The sequence below is a fragment of the Myxine glutinosa genome, chromosome 9 (genome assembly GCF_964187855.1).
Source record: "Myxine glutinosa chromosome 9, kmMyxGlut1.1, whole genome shotgun sequence".
In the NCBI taxonomy this organism is placed as follows: Eukaryota; Metazoa; Chordata; class Myxini; order Myxiniformes; family Myxinidae; genus Myxine; species Myxine glutinosa.
In genome coordinates this window covers 135,907,801-135,929,669 of record NC_136269.1, presented here as the reverse complement: position 1 = coordinate 135,929,669, position 21,869 = coordinate 135,907,801, and the positions used below count along the sequence as shown (strand labels likewise).

Genomic DNA, 21,869 nt, shown 5'->3' with positions numbered 1-21,869 from the left:
ACATGCTGTACTGTACCCATGCTGTACTGTACTGTACATGCGCGATCCGTTTCACCCATGCTGTACTGTACTGTGCAGGCACTCTAAGCAGAAAAGCCTTCTTATTGATGGTAAATGTTACTTATTTGATCTTATTTTCATTAATTAGGTTTCCTCTACAATTACATTACACAATTACATTTTCTTATTATTATTCTTCCGCCCTATTTTTCACCTTGGAAAACTTTAAAATTAATGTTCTCAGCAACCGTTGCTCCGATTGACAATAATTTTTCATCAAGTGATGGGCTAGGTACGTATAATTTTTTAATGCTAACTATTACGTCATAGGTCACGTGGTATGGGCGCCATCCTGGAAAACACCTTCAACTTTGCCCATCTATATCTCCGAAACTGCTCAATGGAAAAAATGGATTCATGGCTCATTCTAAAGAACTCTGCATTGGGACCAAAAATGTGTATTTAGGATATTAAAAGTGCTAACGTTACGAGGTTAGAATTCGACAAATAGATCCCTTGCTCCCACAAAAATGATTTTTTTAAACATAATCTTAGTTAACAAAAACTCAGAATGCAAAATTTTTCGAAGTCACACGTCACGTGGTTCGGTCGCCATATTGTTTTCCATGAGAAACACTAAAACCCCTTTTTCTCGGCAACGGCTGAACAGATCGAACCCAAACTTGGCATGCATAATTGCATACCCATGACGAATAAAGATTTCAGTGATCATGACGTCATGTGTCACATGGTTTCAGAGTTATGACGTTTTTAAGCATAAACTTAAAATCCTATCTCCTCCTTAATATGTGAAGATATCGAGTGGAAACTTTACACAAATGTTCCCCATGGGGGGAAGTTAAAACGTTACTTGAAAAGTTTTGATAAGTGACATGGTTTGGCTGCAATAGAAAATTGAACGAAAATCATAAAAAGCTTCCATCACTTGAACCGCTGCATTGATTGACTTGAAATTTTAATACAATGTAGCTCTCATCAAGCAGAATAAGTGTTTAAAATTTAAATTGGATTGGTTATACGGTCTGGAAGTTAGAAGTCGTTATTGTTGAAAGAAGAAGAAGCGCAACACTTTTTCTTCTTAGGCCATGTAACGGATTGCGCCATTACCATTTTTCGGATTCATTTCCTTTAAAAATCATTTTCTTTGCAATAGTTGGACCGATTTACAGGAAATTTTCCCCATATGAGCGCCTCGGCCTGTAGAATATTTTAATGGTAATTATGACATCACAGGTCACGTGGTACTGGCGCCATCTTGGAAAAACCGCAAAACTTTGTACCTCTATATCTCCAAAAACTCCACAGAAATAATTGAGACCTGTCTCATTGCAAAGAACACCCCATGCAGGATAACATATGTGAATGATGACGTCATCATTCGACAAGTAAAAAAAACTTCATCCATCAGGATGAAATTTCTTGAGCATCGTCTCGGTATAAATTGATGCAGAAAGAAAATTATAATGACGTCGAAGGTCACGTAGTTCGGCCGCCATATTGTTTTCAGTGGAAAGCCTGAAAAACCATGAAAAACCCATTTTCTCTGAAACAACTGAACAAATCGAGGCCAAACTTTGCAGTCACAATCGCATACCCATGATGAACAAAAACATCAGCGAGCTTTACGTCATAAGTCACATGGTTTAGGAGCTATGACGTTTTGAAGCATAAACCTTTAAAAGCTAGCTCCTCCTTCATTTTTGATCATATCGAATGGAAACTTCACAATTATGTTCCCCATGTCGGCATGCTAAAATGCCCTTTTGGAATTTGCGATAGCTCACAAGGAATGGCAGTGGGAAATTAATTAATTAGCGGGGAATCCAGAGTGGGGAATTAATTAATTATCATACTGTCCAGGGCATGCAGGCTACACACGGACGACCTTATGAGGTAATTTCAACCTCAAATAAAATTCTCATTTCAGATTTGTCAATCGCTAGGGTATATTCACACACGACCAAAATAGATTTGGCAAAATGCCGACTATTTTTGACGAACATATCACACGATCGCATTTTACATGGAGAACTCCCAAGTAAGCCTGTGTGGATGTGGATGTGGATGTGTGTGTGTGTGTGTGTGTGTGTGTGTGTGTGTGTATGTGTGTGGCTGTCTGTGTGTGTGTGTGTGTGTGTGTGTGTGTGTGTGTGTGTGTGTGTGGCTGTGTGTGTGGCTGTGTGTGTGTGTGTGTGTGTGTGTGTGTGTGTGTGTGTGAAAGAGAGAGATAGAATTGTGAGGAACAGAAATGAAAAAACGAGATGTGTGTGATGATTGACATTGCTTCTGGTGAAGCTTCTCCTGCTGATTTGTCATTATCTTTTGGTGGAAAATCCACGATACTGTTTCTCATATATTTATATGTTTATTCTTTGTTGATGTGATTTTAATGTGTTTGTTAAACTACATTTATATGATATTTTATGTTTGTTCAACTAGATTTCAAAGCATGAAAACCACAAACAATATAATTAATTGTACAGTAACGGCTAGATGTTACAAGTTAAAAGAAGCTAAAGAATTAATTACATGTAAAACCTCAAATATAGTTTACCTATTGACCTGTAGCAAATGTGCGATGCAATATGTTGGTGCATTGATGGGTTGACTGACTGCCTGGACGCAACTGAGGTTGTGGATCTACTGATGTACCATCTATTGATGTGGATCCATGATCGAGGTTGTGGATCCGCCGTTTGGAGAGGTCCTGGGCTGAAAGGATCGAAACCTCGAGGAAGAACGGTGCCCAGCTGATGATCCATGCAGTGGGGAAACGAGTCAATTGCTTACGGGTTAAGGTTCTTGCTTTAGGTGGAGGAACTGTTTGAGGTTTACAATTTAAATAAAGTTGAATATGGGATGTTGTGAAATTAACATCATTTCCAACAATCCTTTAAATTATTTATATTTAAGTTTAGGAACAACCGATACTGTACAATTAATTAAGTGTGTGTGTGTGTGTGTATGTGTGTGTGTGTGTGTGTGTGTGTGTGTGTGTGTGTGTGTGTGTGTGTGTGTGTGTGTGTGTGTCTGTGAATAAAAGAGAGAGATAGAATTGTGAGGAACAGAAATGAAAAAACGAGATGTGTGTGTGTGTGTGTGTGTGTGTGTGCGTGTGATGTGTATGTGTGTGTGTGTGTGGGGATGTGTATGTGTGTGTGTGCGATGTCTATGTGTGTGTGTGTGTGTGTGTGTGTGTGTGTGTGGCGATGTCTATGTGTGTGTGTGAGGATGTGTGTGTGTGTGTGTGTGTGTATGGGGATGTGTGTGTGTGTGTGTGTGTGTGTGTGTGTGTGTGTGTGAAAAAATAATGTGAAAGCGGGGTTGTATCAAAAGCGGGGTTGAATGAAAGCGGGAAGGCGGTGGAAACCGGTCATCACTGCCAGCAGTTATAAAGTGGCAGTTCTGGTTGTTGTTATTTTTCTATTTAAATGTCTTGTTTTTAAATTTATTAATGATTTTTGGACTTTATAAATATTTTGTGAGGCTGGAACATATCTCATTGACTTGCATTTTAGAAACGGTTCAATATATAGATCTAAATATCTATAAAGCTCAGTTGACTTTTTGCTCCACAAAATAACAGCGAAACGGAGTTGAGTAAAAGGGTGAAAATTATACAGATGCTGTGATAAAGAAAAGTAAATTCTTAAAGTCAATCAGATGAAAAATGGCGATTTTAGAAATTTGACCTCCAGATGACCTTTGACCTCAAAATCAATAAGCTTCTCAATTGTGACGACCTCTACAACTTGGTGAAGTTTCATGACGATCGGTTTGGAATTGTGACGTGTAGGCGAGTGACAAACAAAACAAACAGACAGACAGAATAACAAACGCAACTGACCAATATACTTGAAAAATCTTCGATTTTGCAAGTAACAAACAGACAGACAGACAGACAGGGAGTAAAAACATAACATCCATCCACCTTCGGTGGTGGAGGTAAAAACCAATTTGACATTTGATGAAAAACAAGAAAAGAAAAGCAAATTCGGTACAGCACAACAAGTAATCTTCTTCTTCTTCTTTGGTGTGCAGCACATGGCTGTGGATTTACATTATTCCTGGGAGTGCAGCATGCTGATCAGTGCCCCTGGTGGATTAGAGCAGGAATTTGTAATTTGTCCATGGTGCTGGCAATAGCTTGCCTACTCTTCGCGAATGACACCACGGGATCTTAAAACGTCCACCAACGTAGAGACAGTAGCATTGAGGATACATTTGGGAATAAAAAGTTGCCTCAAAGAGCCACCAATGAACTGTAGTTGGCCAAATCTATATCCAAGGTAAAGCAGAGAATACAAGAGAAAACTAGAACGGCACTCAGTAGAGAGCATACCTCCACCTGGTTGGCCATATCAGTCAATGGCGAAGAATCACTTGAAAAATTAAATAATCCTCCTAACCGAATCCATATTCAGATCTTCATCAAAATCGAATATTTGTTTGTGGTGAGCTTTGTATGTGGTGAGGAGTTCAGAAGTGCCCAGAAAGGATGCCCAGACGGCGACTGGTTTTGGAGGCCACCTTGGAAATGTGGTTTTCCCAGGAAAGATCATGGCAGATAGTGAAACCCAAAAGCTTGAGCGACAGAACTTCTTCGAGAGGATTGTTCAGAAAGTAGACGGGAGGGTTGTCCAGACGGTCTTTTCGGAGAGACAAAGTGAGAGTGTGAGATTTGTCAGGATAGAAAGACATGTGCCACTTGCTTGAGCAGTTTGAGATATTGTCCAGGTCTGTTGAGAGTGAAGAGGCTGCAGACTGCCGATATGAGGGTTGAGATATGGAGCGGCAGAGAGTGGAGTCATCAGCAAAGAGATAGAGAGGATTTTCCAAAGAGTCGGAGAGATCATTAATGAAAACCAGAAAAAGCACATGGCCCAGAACACTGCCTTGGGGAACTCCAGCCTAAACAGGAAGGGGAGATGAGAGAAACCCATTCAGGGCCACACGTTGACTGTGACCATAGAGGAAGTCTGAAAGCCATGTGTGGAGGTTTCCATGGATACCATAGGAGGAGAGTTTGGTGAGCAGAGCGGGGTGCCAGACTGTATCGAAGGCGCGAGATATGTCAAGGGAGACAGCTCTGATTTCCTGTTTGGCATTGAGGACCTCCATCCATTGTTGAGACAGCAGAAACAGAATGTCCAGAATTGAATGACCTGATCTGAATCCAAATTGATGATCTGAGATCAAGCCATTGGAGAAGAGGAAGGATTTGATGTCACAAGCGATGATGGATTCCATGACCTCGTTGATTATTGGGAGCAGGCTGATTGGTCTGTAGTTGCAAGGATCTGTTTTTGCACATTTTTTGTGTAAAGCGGTAATGTTGGCTGATTTCCAAGCAGATGGCGGATGACCTTGAGCAAAAGAGAGGGTGAAGAGAACAGAGAGAGGGTGAGACAGAGCAGCAGAGCAGGATTTTAGGACCCGTGGGCTGATGCCGTCTGGTCAAGTTGCAGAGTCAGAGTCGAGGTTTGACAGAAACTTCTCCACTTTGTCAGGAGAGAAGGATACAGAATCCAGGAGCTGCTGGGTTCGACTGGGTAAGGTGGGTACAGAGAGAGATGTGTTTGCGACACACGATTTTGAGGCAAACACAGAGTTGAGGCATTCGGCTTTTTCATGTGCGGAGTCAGCTGTGTCGCCGTTTGAGGTAAAAGAGGGGATGGAGGGGGAACAAACACCAGAAACAGATTTGACCGATACACCACCAGGATTTGGAAGAGGGAGACAGGTTTGAGAGTTCAGTCTTGAGAGTAGAGAGATATTGTTTCCTGGATCTCCTGAGGGTGGACACACACTTGTTTCAAGCTTTGTGAAAGGACCTGACTAAGATTGCCTTTAGTTGGATTAGCCTTCCAAGAGGTTAAGGCAAGTTGTTCCAGGGCAGCTGCCTCACCACAAGATTCAGTGTACCATGGACGGGAGGAAGGGTATGATAACTGAAGACGAGATGGGATAAATCTGTGCATGAGAGAGAGCAGTTTACTTTGGAAGAATTCCCAGGATAAGTTGATGTCAGAGGCAGTGGAGAGGGGAGTCCAGTCCAGATGATTGATGGCTGCTTGAAGTCCGTGCCAGTTGGCCTGAGTGAAATGCCAGACTCGTTGACGCTGAGAAGGCTCTCTGAGAATGGCCAGAGAGAGCCATGAGCTCTCATCATAACTGAGGTGGAACTATACAGGCCTGCAATATAAACTGCAAAAATAGTCACCTGAATTGAACCGCAAAATAGTATTTTAAAAACATTTCCACCAAGAAAGGGAACTCTGTCATCGCCAATTACATCGCATTCACGGAACGAGCAGCATGAAATTGAAGTGCTTTGTGCCAAATTTGTTCAAATTTATAATCAACATATGCATGGTTCACTTTCCGCCTCATATTGCGCATCCCGACCCCCACACAAGAACCGAATTTGCCGGCAAATGTGCCCAGATAATGGCACACGACCCATGAGGCTAGGCCGACGTCAACATGATTCCCAAGGCACTCGGTTGCAGTTCTTAAAAACAAGACGCCGATTTAGTTATCGGGGAGAAAAAAAACAACTCCATTTTTAACATTGTGGGTTCTACAACTGGAAATGCAGATAAATTCCATGAAAAGGTGTACAGATTGCGATAATGCAGCCACAGCGTGGAGCTGAGGGCCAGAAACGGAGCGCCCGACGCACAAGGTGTGTGCAGGTGGCATGGGAGATGGAGCGACGCAACACGTGACGGGTTTGTCACCGCTTGACAGATCTGCTCCGTTTATAAATACCATTGGCGATCAAATGTTCAGTACACGGTGTGATACGTTAGCTTGTCATTTACACCATACACGAACAGCACATTGCGTTTACAGAATGGGCACTCGCACAGACAAGGAGCTCAGGGAATCCAAAGTAATTATAGATAGGAGCTTGTTTGATTTGAAAGTCGAGCTGAACATTGAGCATTTCTCCGAATGTACTAGGTCGGCGAAACTGAAGGAAAGCTTTCTGGTAAAGAGAAAAGAAACAAAAGTGGGAAATATGCATCCTATGCATCCTACCGGGTGATCTATGGTGAGTGCTATTTTGCAGTGTGGGACACAGGTTTGCCTAGAATCCACAACTGAGGTTTGTATACAAGATCGAGGCTCGTGTAAGAGATAACATTGATCACAAAAAGACAAACTGACAAATAAAACATGATAAAGGGAGCAGGAGACAAGATGGGGAGAGAGAGGGAAGCACAACAACAATAGGGACATCGGTACAACATTTGAATCGGCACATCGGAAGAATCGGTGCAGCAGAGGTACACCGGAACAACATCGGTACAACATCGGCACATCGGAAGAATCGGGACATCGGTACAACATAGGTACATCGGACCAACATCGGTACATCGGAAGAATCAGTACATCGGTACAACATAGGTACATCGGTACAACATAGGTACATCGGTAAAACATAGGTACAGCGGACCAATATCGGTACAACATCATCGGCACAATATCGGTACAGCGGAAGATTCGGCGCATCGGCACATCGTAGCTACATCGGACCAACATCGGTACATCGGAACAACATCGGTACATCGGAAGAATCAGTGCATCGGTACAACATAGGTACATCGGTAAAACATAGGTACATCGGACCAACATCGGTACAACATCATCGACACAATATCGGTACAGCGGAAGAATCGGCACATCGGCACAGCGGAAGAATCGGCACATCGGCACAACATCGGCACAGCGGAAGAATCGGCACACCGGTACAACATAGGTACATCGGACAAACATCGACACATCGGAACAACATCGGTACATCGGAAGAATCAGTACATCGGTACAACATAGGTACATCGGTACAACACAGGTACATCGGTACAACATAGGTACATCGGTACAACATAGGTACATCGGTACAACATAGGTACATCGGTACAACATAGGTACATCGGACCAACATTGGTACATCGGAAGAATCGGTACATCGGTACAACAGCGGTACATCGGTACAACATAGGTACATCGGTAAAACATAGGTACATCGGACCAACATCGGTACAACATCATCGGCACAATATCGGTACAGCGGAAGAATCGGCACATCGGCACAACATCGGTACAGCGGAAGAATCGGCACATCGGCACAACATCGGCACAGCGGAAGAATCGGTACACCGGTACAACATAGGTACATCGGACCAACATCGGCACATCGGAACAACATCGGTACATCGGAAGAATCGGTGCAGCAGAGGTACACCGGAACAACATCGGTACAACATCGGCACATCGGAAGAATCGGGACATCGGTACAACATAGGTACATCGGACCAACATCGGTACATCGGAAGAATCAGTACATCGGTACAACATAGGTACATCGGTACAACATAGGTACATCGGTAAAACATAGGTACAGCGGACCAATATCGGTACAACATCATCGGCACAATATCGGTACAGCGGAAGAATCGGCGCATCGGCACATCGTAGCTACATCGGAACAACATCGGTACATCGGAAGAATCAGTGCATCGGTACAACATAGGTACATCGGTAAAACATAAGTACATCGGACCAACATCGGTACAACATCATCGACACAATATCGGTACAGCGGAAGAATCGGCACATCGGCACAGCGGAAGAATCGGCACATCGGCACAACATCGGCACAGCAGAAGAATCGGCACACCGGTACAACATAGGTACATCGGACAAACATCGGCACATCGGAACAACATCGGTACATCGGAAGAATCAGTACATCGGTACAACATAGGTACATCAGTACAACACAGGTACATCGGTACAACATAGGTACATCGGACCAACATCGGCACATCGGAACAACATCGGTACATCGGAAGAATCAGTACATCGGTACAATATAGGTACATCGGTACAACATAGGTACATCGGTACAACATAGGTACATCGGTACAACATAGGTACATCGGTACAACATAGGTACATCGGTACAACATAGGTACATCGGACCAACATTGGTACATCGGAAGAATCGGTACATCGGTACAACATCGGCACATCGGAAGCACACAAGCACAACATTTGAGAGCAGGGACATCGGGAGATCTGTGGGAGGGAAAATCTGTGTTCGTTTCACGCTCACCATTATGGCTTTGGTCTCTGGCTCAGGTATAACACCCGCGCCTTTCAGGGGAAGATCTCCAATACTGCGCGTCATGCCGAGGCGGCCGTTAACGTGGGGCTGGCCCAAACTGTTCCACGTGATGAAGCCTCCGGCCCGGCGTATTCTAGGGACATGTCAGGGACAGGAAAGAAACACAAATGCGAAATGAGACTTGTAGAATAGCTTGCGGCTGTTTTTATTCATCCTTAACATGTACAAAGTCGAGCCTCATGGAAAGCAAGATAGCAAAGGATGAGGAATAACGTGCTGTGAGTGGGTCGATGTGGATCGGGTGGACATAGTAACCAAGAACCCCGCGGACTGTAAAAGGGGGAAAGGGAGAGAGGGGAGAGGAAGAGTATTTGGAAATTTATAAATAAAGGTCAGGAGAAGGGCATTTTCAGAATCACGTACTCCTGTAACATCATGTCTGAACACTTGTTACACAATATCAGGTTCCCCCACCCCTCAATAACAAAAAAACACGAGGACCACACTCGGTAGAGCACATAACTCCACCAGGCTGAACAGTTTATGTTTTCTATCCCACTGATAGGCCGGATCTTTATCTGGTCCTGAACCAAAATTTAATCGATTTGTCCTTGTCAGACACCGAACCCGTCCACCGAGTTTCGTCCAAATCCGTCAACAACTTTTTGAGATATCCTGTTCACAAACACACAAACACACAAACAGACAAACAAACAAACATACAGACAGGGGTGAAAACAGCCTCCATCCACCTTCGGCGGCAGAGGTAAAAATTAAGGGGGAAAAATTAAATAACTAAAAATTTGAATAAAAAAAAATGAAATAATGGAAACATTCTTCCCAAAAGTGGGACAACACGGAGTCACTGGTCTTATGGCACTTGATGCCTCATTCCGGGAATTATAGCAAGACAGCAGCTAAAGCAAAGCGCGACACGTTGAGGTGGGGAACACGATTAGGATTAGCAGATGTACCTCTTCAAACCTCTTCATGCTTCCTCATTTGCAAATCCTTCTCCACCTGGATTGTGGAAGGGTTTATCCCCAGTCGTCTCACTTAGTCTTTAAACAAATAAATAGGATTAGGAAAGCAAATGGGAAAGCTTGGAAGACAGCACGTGGGGCTGGGCGAGGGGATGTTGTGGTGGACATTTCCCCATTTCTGTGCATGTAATAGATGAAGATGATGATGACAAGGATGATGTGCCATGTGCCATATTTACAGAGCGTCTGTGTTACCCAAGCAGTTTCTTGTTGAGGATAATTCATGCTGGGTGGTTTGCCATTGCCTTCCCAGTAATCAGTCAAGGCAGGAATTTGTACACCCCCGTAGTTCCCCTCAATGAGCGCAGATTTTGATGCTGTCAATACAACTTCTTTTAGTCCTCACGTATGCAGCTTGTGGCCAAGTTTCATGAAAATCGCGTGTTTGGTTCAAGTGATAACGACTGAAGTGTTTACAGACTCACTGACTGACTGACTTACCTACGGAGACTGCTCGATCGCATAAGCTCAATGGACTAAAGTCCAGGTGAGCTAAAAATGAGAGCTGCCTCAGACCCAAGACTGCCTTGTGATTTCCTAAGACCCGCCACCATCTAATTGAAAGTATCCTGAAGTACGTGTGGGTCTTGTAGAAACCTTAGTCACCGGTCTCATGGTTCCGGACATCCACACCTCTTCACCTCCAAGGTTCCATGGTTTTAAAAAAGCGTTCAAACAGCTCGCACTCCAAAAACATCGGGTTTATAAGTAGTAAAAACACAATCCTGATAACCGAGCACATTTATCGGCACTCCTCGTTGATTTGTATTTTGCTGGAAGTCGAGCTACAAGTGTGCAGAATTAACGAGGGAAGACCCATCGATTAGTCTTAAAAAGGCTCCAAAGCCAATGCACACGAGAGGAGGTGTACATCTATATCGACGGTAAAAAAGAACTACGTGCCGTGACCAGCGCAGCATGTGCTTTATATTCGGAAATAGATAATGAGGGGAGAAAGTAAAAATACAACGATGACCCCAAGTTACTGCTTCCATACGATGGTAGAAATGATGAGGGGAGAAAGTAAAAATACAACGATGACCCCAAGTTACTGCTTCCCGACGATGGTAGAGATGATGAGGGGAGAAAGTAAAAATACAACGATGACCCCAAGTTACTGCTTCCCGACGATGGTAGAAATGATGAGGGGAGAAAGTAAAAATACAACGATGACCCCAAGTTACTGCTTCCCGACGATGGTAGAGATGATGAGGGGAGAAAGTAAAAATACAACGATGACCCCAAGTTACTGCTTCCCGACGATGGTAAAAATGATGAGGGGAGAAAGTAAAAATACAACGATGACCCCGAGTTACTGCTTCCCTACGATGGTAAAAATGATGAGGGGAGAAAGTAAAAATACAACGATGACCCCAAGTTACTGCTTCCCTACGATGGTAAAAATGATGAGGGGAGAAAGTAAAAATACAACGATGACCCCAAGTTACTGCTTCCCGACGATGGTAGAAATGATGAGGGGAGAAAGTAAAAATACAACGATGACCCCGAGTTACTGCTTCCCGACGATGGTAAAAATGATGAGGGGAGAAAGTAAAAATACAACGATGACCCCGAGTTACTGCTTCCCTACGATGGTAAAAATGATGAGGGGAGAAAGTAAAAATACAACGATGACCCCAAGTTACTGCTTCCCTACGATGGTAAAAATGATGAGGGGAGAAAGTAAAAATACAACGATGACCCCAAGTTACTGCTTCCCTACGATGGTAAAAATGATGAGGGGAGAAAGTAAAAATACAACGATGACCCCTAGTTACTGCTTCCCTACGATGGTAAAAATGATGAGGGGAGAAAGTAAAAATACAACGATGACCCCAAGTTACTGCTTCCCTACGATGGTAAAAATGATGAGGGGAGAAAGTAAAAATACAACGATGACCCCAAGTTACTGCTTCCCTACGATGGTAAAAATGATGAGGGGAGAAAGTAAAAATACAACGATGACCCCAAGTTACTGCTTCCCTACGATGGTAGAGATGATGAGGGGAGAAAGTAAAAATACAACGATGACCCCAAGTTACTGCTTCCCTACAATGGTAAAAATGATGAGGGGAGAAAGTAAAAATACAACGATGACCCCAAGTTACAGCTTCCCTACGATGGTAGAGATGATGAGGGGAGAAAGTAAAAATACAACGATGACCCCTAGTTACTGTTTCCCTACGATGGTAAAAATGATGAGGGGAGAAAGTAAAAATACAACGATGACCCCTAGTTACTGTTTCCCTACGATGGTAAAAATGATGAGGGGAGAAAGTAAAAATACAACGATGACCCCGAGTTACTGCTTCCCGACGATGGTAAAAATGATGAGGGGAGAAAGTAAAAATACAACGATGACCCCGAGTTACTGCTTCCCTACGATGGTAAAAATGATGAGAAAAGAAAGTAAAAATACAACGATGACCCCGAGTTACTGCTTCCCTACGATGGTAGAAATGATGAGAAAAGAAAGTAAAAATACAACGATGACCCCGAGTTACTGCTTCCCTACGATGGTAGAAATGATGAGAAAAGAAAGTAAAAATACAACGATGACCCCGAGTTACTGCTTCCCTACGATGGTAGAAATGATGAAAAAAGAAAGTAAAAATAAAACGATGACCCCGAGTTACTGCTTCCCGACGATGGTAGAGATGATGAGGGGAGAAAGTAAAAATACAACGATGACCCCGAGTTACTGCTTCCCGACGATGGTAGAAATGATGAGAAAAGAAAGTAAAAATACAACGATGACCCCGAGTTACTGCTTCCCGACGATGGTAGAAATGATGAGGGGAGAAAGTAAAAATACAACGATGACCCCTAGTTACTGCTTCCCGACGATGGTAGAGATGATGAGGGGAGAAAGTAAAAATACAACGATGACCCCGAGTTACTGCTTCCCTACGATGGTAAAAATGATGAGGGGAGAAAGTAAAAATACAACGATGACCCCTAGTTACTGCTTCCCTACGATGGTAGAGATGATGAGGGGAGAAAGTAAAAATACAACGATGACCCCTAGTTACTGCTTCCCGACGATGGTAGAGATGATGAGGGGAGAAAGTAAAAATACAACGATGACCCCTAGTTACTGCTTCCCGACGATGGTAGAGATGATGAGGGGAGAAAGTAAAAATACAACGATGACCCCTAGTTACTGCTTCCCGACGATGGTAGAGATGATGAGGGGAGAAAGTAAAAATACAACGATGACCCTGAGTTACTGCTTCCCGACGATGGTAAAAATGATGAGAAAAGAAAGTAAAAATACAATGATGACCCCTAGTTACTGCTTCCCGACGATGGTAAAAATGATGAGAAAAGAAAGTAAAAATACAACGATGACCCTGAGTTACTGCTTCCCTACGATGGTAAAAATGATGAGAAAAGAAAGTAAAAATACAATGATGACCCCAAGTTACTGCTTCCCGACGATGGTAAAAATGATGAGAAAAGAAAGTAAAAATACAATGATGACCCCAAGTTACTGCTTCCCGACGATGGTAAAAATGATGAGAAAAGAAAGTAAAAATACAACAATGACCCCGAGTTACTGCTTCCCGACGATGGTAAAAATGATGAGGGGAGAAAGTAAAAATACAACGATGACCCCGAGTTACTGCTTCCCTACGATGGTAAAAATGATGAGGGGAGAAAGTAAAAATACAACGATGACCCCAAGTTACTGCTTCCCTACGATGGTAAAAATGATGAGGGGAGAAAGTAAAAATACAACGATGACCCCAAGTTACTGCTTCCCTACGATGGTAAAAATGATGAGGGGAGAAAGTAAAAATACAACGATGACCCCAAGTTACTGCTTCCCGACGATGGTAAAAATGATGAGGGGAGAAAGTAAAAATACAACGATGACCCCAAGTTACTGCTTCCCTACGATGGTAAAAATGATGAGGGGAGAAAGTAAAAATACAACGATGACCCCAAGTTACTGCTTCCCTACGATGGTAGAGATGATGAGGGGAGAAAGTAAAAATACAACGATGACCCCAAGTTACTGCTTCCCTACAATGGTAAAAATGATGAGGGGAGAAAGTAAAAATACAACGATGACCCCAAGTTACAGCTTCCCTACGATGGTAGAGATGATGAGGGGAGAAAGTAAAAATACAACGATGACCCCTAGTTACTGTTTCCCTACGATGGTAAAAATGATGAGGGGAGAAAGTAAAAATACAACGATGACCCCTAGTTACTGTTTCCCTACGATGGTAAAAATGATGAGGGGAGAAAGTAAAAATACAACGATGACCCCGAGTTACTGCTTCCCGACGATGGTAAAAATGATGAGGGGAGAAAGTAAAAATACAACGATGACCCCGAGTTACTGCTTCCCTACGATGGTAAAAATGATGAGAAAAGAAAGTAAAAATACAACGATGACCCCGAGTTACTGCTTCCCTACGATGGTAGAAATGATGAGAAAAGAAAGTAAAAATACAACGATGACCCCGAGTTACTGCTTCCCTACGATGGTAGAAATGATGAGAAAAGAAAGTAAAAATACAACGATGACCCCGAGTTACTGCTTCCCTACGATGGTAGAAATGATGAAAAAAGAAAGTAAAAATAAAACGATGACCCCGAGTTACTGCTTCCCGACGATGGTAGAGATGATGAGGGGAGAAAGTAAAAATACAACGATGACCCCGAGTTACTGCTTCCCGACGATGGTAGAAATGATGAGAAAAGAAAGTAAAAATACAACGATGACCCCGAGTTACTGCTTCCCGACGATGGTAGAAATGATGAGGGGAGAAAGTAAAAATACAACGATGACCCCTAGTTACTGCTTCCCGACGATGGTAGAGATGATGAGGGGAGAAAGTAAAAATACAACGATGACCCCGAGTTACTGCTTCCCTACGATGGTAAAAATGATGAGGGGAGAAAGTAAAAATACAACGATGACCCCTAGTTACTGCTTCCCTACGATGGTAGAGATGATGAGGGGAGAAAGTAAAAATACAACGATGACCCCTAGTTACTGCTTCCCGACGATGGTAGAGATGATGAGGGGAGAAAGTAAAAATACAACGATGACCCCTAGTTACTGCTTCCCGACGATGGTAGAGATGATGAGGGGAGAAAGTAAAAATACAACGATGACCCCTAGTTACTGCTTCCCGACGATGGTAGAGATGATGAGGGGAGAAAGTAAAAATACAACGATGACCCTGAGTTACTGCTTCCCGACGATGGTAAAAATGATGAGAAAAGAAAGTAAAAATACAATGATGACCCCTAGTTACTGCTTCCCGACGATGGTAAAAATGATGAGAAAAGAAAGTAAAAATACAACGATGACCCTGAGTTACTGCTTCCCTACGATGGTAAAAATGATGAGAAAAGAAAGTAAAAATACAATGATGACCCCAAGTTACTGCTTCCCGACGATGGTAAAAATGATGAGAAAAGAAAGTAAAAATACAATGATGACCCCAAGTTACTGCTTCCCGACGATGGTAAAAATGATGAGAAAAGAAAGTAAAAATACAACAATGACCCCGAGTTACTGCTTCCCGACGATGGTAAAAATGATGAGAAAAGAAAGTAAAAATACAATGATGACCCCAAGTTACTGCTTCCCGACGATGGTAAAAATGATGAGAAAAGAAAGTAAAAATACAATGATGACCCCAAGTTACTGCTTCCCGACGATGGTAAAAATGATGAGAAAAGAAAGTAAAAATACAACGATGACCCTGAGTTACTGCTTCCCTACGATGGTAGAAATGATGAGAAAAGAAAGTAAAAATACAACGATGACCCTGAGTTACTGCTTCCCTACGATGGTAGAAATGATGAGAAAAGAAAGTAAAAATACAATGATGACCCCGAGTTACTGCTTCCCTACGATGGTAGAAATGATGAGAAAAGAAAGTAAAAATACAACGATGACCCCGAGTTACTGCTTCCCGACGATGGTAGCGATGATGAGGGGAGAAAGTAAAAATACAACGATGACCCCGAGTTACTGCTTCCCGACGATGGTAAAAATGATGAGAAAAGAAAGTAAAAATACAACGATGACCCCTAGTTACTGCTTCCCTACGATGGTAGAAATGATGAGAAAAGAAAGTAAAAATACAACGATGACCCCGAGTTACTGCTTCCCTACGATGGTAGAAATGATGAGGGGAGAAAGTAAAAATACAACGATGACCCCAAGTTACTGCTTCCCGACGATGGTAGAAATGATGAGTAAAGAAGGTAAAAATACAACGATGACCCCAAGTTACTGCTTCCCGACGATGGTAGAGATGATGAGGGGAGAAAGTAAAAATACAACGATGACCCCGAGTTACTGCTTCCCTACGATGGTAGAAATGATGAGAAAAGAAAGTAAAAATACAACGATGACCCCGAGTTACTGCTTCCCTACGATGGTAGAGATGATGAGGGGAGAAAGTAAAAATACAACGATGACCCCGAGTTACTGCTTCCCTACGATGGTAGAAATGATGAGAAAAGAAAGTAAAAATACAACGATGACCCCGAGTTACTGCTTCCCGACGATGGTAGAGATGATGAGGGGAGAAAGTAAAAATACAACGATGACCCCGAGTTACTGCTTCCCTACGATGGTAGAAATGATGAGGGGAGAAAGTAAAAATACAACGATGACCCCAAGTTACTGCTTCCCTACGATGGTAAAAATGATGAGAAAAGAAAGTAAAAATACAACGATGACCCCTAGTTACTGCTTCCTGACGATGGTAGAAATGATGAGAAAAGAAAGTAAAAATACAACGATGACCCCGAGTTACTGCTTCCCTACGATGGTAGAGATGATGAGAAAAGAAAGTAAAAATACAACGATGACCCCTAGTTACTGCTTCCCTACGATGGTAGAGATGATGAGAAAAGAAAGTAAAAATACAACGATGACCCCGAGTTACTGCTTCCCTACGATGGTAGAGATGATGAGAAAAGAAAGTAAAAATACAACGATGACCCCTAGTTACTGCTTCCCGACGATGGTAGAAATGATGAGAAAAGAAAGTAAAAATACAACGATGACCCCGAGTTACTGCTTCCCTACGATGGTAGAGATGATGAGAAAAGAAAGTAAAAATACAACGATGAGCCCGAGTTACTGCTTCCCTACGATGGTAGAGATGATGAGAAAAGAAAGTAAAAATACAACGATGACCCCGAGTTACTGCTTCCCTACGATGGTAGAGATGATGAGAAAAGAAAGTAAAAATACAACGATGACCCCTAGTTACTGCTTCCCGACGATGGTAGAAATGATGAGAAAAGAAGTAAAAATACAACGATGACCCCGAGTTACTGCTTCCCTACGATGGTAGAGATGATGAGAAAAGAAAGTAAAAATACAACGATGACCCCTAGTTACTGCTTCCCGACGATGGTAGAAATGATGAGAAAAGAAAGTAAAAATACAACGATGACCCCTAGTTACTGCTTCCCTACGATGGTAGAGATGATGAGGGGAGAAAGTAAAAATACAACGATGACCCCGAGTTACTGCTTCCCTACGATGGTAGAGATGATGAGGGGAGAAAGTAAAAATACAACGATGACCCCGAGTTACTGCTTCCCTACGATGGTAGAAATGATGAGAAAAGAAAGTAAAAATACAACGATGACCCCGAGTTACTGCTTCCCTACGATGGTAGAAATGATGAGAAAAGAAAGTAAAAATACAACGATGACCCCGAGTTACTGCTTCCCGACGATGGTAGAGATGATGAGGGGAGAAAGTAAAAATACAACGATGACCCCGAGTTACTGCTTCCCGACGATGGTAGAAATGATGAGAAAAGAAAGTAAAAATACAACGATGACCCCGAGTTACTGCTTCCCGACGATGGTAGAAATGATGAGGGGAGAAAGTAAAAATACAACGATGACCCCTAGTTACTGCTTCCCGACGATGGTAGAGATGATGAGGGGAGAAAGTAAAAATACAACGATGACCCCGAGTTACTGCTTCCCTACGATGGTAAAAATGATGAGGGGAGAAAGTAAAAATACAACGATGACCCCTAGTTACTGCTTCCCTACGATGGTAGAGATGATGAGGGGAGAAAGTAAAAATACAACGATGACCCCTAGTTACTGCTTCCCGACGATGGTAGAGATGATGAGGGGAGAAAGTAAAAATACAACGATGACCCTGAGTTACTGCTTCCCGACGATGGTAAAAATGATGGGAAAAGAAAGTAAAAATACAATGATGACCCTGAGTTACTGCTTCCCTACGATGGTAGAGATGATGAGGGGAGAAAGTAAAAATACAACGATGACCCTGAGTTACTGCTTCCCGACGATGGTAAAAATGATGAGAAAAGAAAGTAAAAATACAACGATGACCCTGAGTTACTGCTTCCCTACGATGGTAGAGATGATGAGGGGAGAAAGTAAAAATACAACGATGACCCTGAGTTACTGCTTCCCGACGATGGTAAAAATGATGAGAAAAGAAAGTAAAAATACAATGATGACCCCAAGTTACTGCTTCCCCACGATGGTAAAAATGATGAGAAAAGAAAGTAAAAATACAACGATGACCCTGAGTTACTGCTTCCCTACGATGGTAGAAATGATGAGAAAAGAAAGTAAAAATACAACGATGACCCCTAGTTACTGCTTCCCGACGATGGTAAAAATGATGAGGGGAGAAAGTAAAAATACAACGATGACCCCGAGTTACTGCTTCCCGACGATGGTAGAAATGATGAGGGGAGAAAGTAAAAATACAACGATGACCCCGAGTTACTGCTTCCCGACGATGGTAGAAATGATGAGGGGAGAAAGTAAAAATACAACGATGACCCCGAGTTACTGCTTCCCTACGATGGTAGAAATGATGAGGGGAGAAAGTAAAAATACAACGATGACCCCAAGTTACTGCTTCCCGACGATGGTAGAAATGATGAGAAAAGAAAGTAAAAATACAATGATGACCCCAAGTTACTGCTTCCCGACGATGGTAAAAATGATGAGAAAAGAAAGTAAAAATACAACGATGACCCCAAGTTACTGCTTCCCGACGATGGTAGAAATGATGAGTAAAGAAGGTAAAAATACAACGATGACCCCGAGTTACTGCTTCCCTACGATGGTAAAAATGATGAGGGGAGAAAGTAAAAATACAACGATGACCCCAAGTTACTGCTTCCCGACGATGGTAGAGATGATGAGGGGGGAAAGTAAAAATACAACGATGACCCCAAGTTACTGCTTCCCGACGATGGTAGTGATGATGAGGGGAGAAAGTAAAAATACAACGATGACCCCAAGTTACTGCTTCCAGACGATGGTAAAAATGATGAGGGGAGAAAGTAAAAATACAACGATGCCCCAAGTTACTGCTTCCAGACGATGGTAAAAATGATGAGGGGAGAAAGTAAAAATACAACGATGACCCCGAGTTACTGCTTCCCTACGATGGTAGCGATGATGAGGGGAGAAAGTAAAAATACAACGATGACCCCAAGTTACTGCTTCCCTACGATGGTAGAGATGATGAGGGGAGAAAGTAAAAATACAACGATGACCCCTAGTTACTGCTTCCCTACGATGGTAGAGATGATGAGGGGAGAAAGTAAAAATACAACGATGACCCCAAGTTACTGCTTCCCGACGATGGTAGAGATGATGAGGGGGGAAAGTAAAAATACAACGATGACCCCTAGTTACTGCTTCCCGACGATGGTAGAAATGATGAGAAAAGAAAGTAAAAATACAACAATGACTCCAAGTTACTGCTTCCCTACGATGGTAGAGATGATGAGGGGAGAAAGTAAAAATACAACGATGACCCCAAGTTACTGCTTCCCGACAATGGTAGAAATGATGAGAAAAGAAAGTAAAAATACAACGATGACCCCGAGTTACTGCTTCCCTACGATGGTAGAGATGATGAGGGGAGAAAGTAAAAATACAACGATGACCCCAAGTTACTGCTTCCCGACGATGGTAGAGATGATGAGGGGGGAAAGTAAAAATACAACGATGACCCCAAGTTACTGCTTCCCGACAATGGTAGAAATGATGAGAAAAGAAAGTAAAAATACAACGATGACCCTTAGTTACTGCTTCCCTACGATGGTAGAAATGATGAGGGGAGAAAGTAAAAATACAACGATGACCCCGAGTTACTGCTTCCCGACGATGGTAAAAATGATGAGAAAAGAAAGTAAAAATACAACAATGACCCCTAGTTACTGCTTCCCGACGATGGTAGAAATGATGAGAAAAGAAAGTAAAAATACAACAATGACCCCAAGTTACTGCTTCCCGACGATGGTAGAGATGATGAGGGGGGAAAGTAAAAATACAACAATGACCCCTAGTTACTGCTTCCCGACAATGGTAGAAATGATGAGAAAAGAAAGTAAAAATACAACGATGACCCTATGTTACTGCTTCCCTACGATGGTAGAGATGATGAGGGGGGAAAGTAAAAATACAACAATGACCCCAAGTTACTGCTTCCCGACAATGGTAGAAATGATGAGAAAAGAAAGTAAAAATACAACGATGACCCTTAGTTACTGCTTCCCTACGATGGTAGAAATGATGAGGGGAGAAAGTAAAAATACAACGATGACCCCGAGTTACTGCTTCCCGACGATGGTAAAAATGATGAGAAAAGAAAGTAAAAATACAACGATGACCCCGAGTTACTGCTTCCCGACGATGGTAGAGATGATGAGGGGAGAAAGTAAAAATACAACGATGACCCCGAGTTACTGCTTCCCGACGATGGTAGAAATGATGAGAAAAGAAAGTAAAAATACAACGATGACCCCGAGTTACTGCTTCCCTACGATGGTAAAAATGATGAGGGGGGAAAGTAAAAATACAACAATGACCCCAAGTTACTGCTTCCCTACGATGGTAAAAATGATGAGGGGGGAAAGTAAAAATACAACAATGACCCCGAGTTACTGCTTCCCTACGATGGTAGAGATGATGAGAAAAGAAAGTAAAAATACAACAATGACCCCGAGTTACTGCTTCCCTACGATGGTAGAAATGATGAGAAAAGAAAGTAAAAATACAACAATGACCCCGAGTTACTGCTTCCCTACGATGGTAGAGATGATGAGGGGAGAAAGTAAAAATACAACGACGACCCCAAGTTACTGCTTCCCTACGATGGTAAAAATGATGAGGGGGGAAAGTAAAAATACAACAATGACCCCGAGTTACTGCTTCCCTACGATGGTAGAGATGATGAGGGGAGAAAGTAAAAATACAACGATGACCCCAAGTTACTGCTTCCCTACGATGGTAAAAATGATGAGGGGAGAAAGTAAAAATACAACGATGACCCCAAGTTACTGCTTCCCTACGATGGTAGAGATGATGAGAAAAGAAAGTAAAAATACAATGATGACCCCGAGTTACTGCTTCCCGACGATGGTAGACATGATGAGAAAAGAAAGTAAAAATACAACGATGACCCCGAGTTACTGCTTCCCTACGATGGTAAAAATGATGAGGGGGGAAAGTAAAAATACAACAATGACCCCAAGTTACTGCTTCCCTACGATGGTAAAAATGATGAGGGGGGAAAGTAAAAATACAACAATGACCCCGAGTTACTGCTTCCCTACGATGGTAGAGATGATGAGAAAAGAAAGTAAAAATACAACAATGAC

The 21,869-nt window shown here is 42.5% G+C and overlaps 1 protein-coding gene across 5 annotated transcripts in view; it reads right to left on the bottom strand.

The window, feature by feature from the left end:
* Positions 1-21,869, bottom strand: part of PPM1K (protein phosphatase, Mg2+/Mn2+ dependent 1K) — a 69,554-nt gene that overhangs the window by 8,826 nt on the left and 38,859 nt on the right. For all 5 annotated transcript variants that reach the window (XM_068128064.2, XM_068128065.2, XM_078784976.1 and 2 more), the window contains exon 6: positions 9,149-9,293. In XM_068128064.2, coding sequence (XP_067984165.2) covers positions 9,149-9,293 — 145 coding nt within the window. The remainder of the gene's footprint in view (positions 1-9,148; positions 9,294-21,869) is intronic.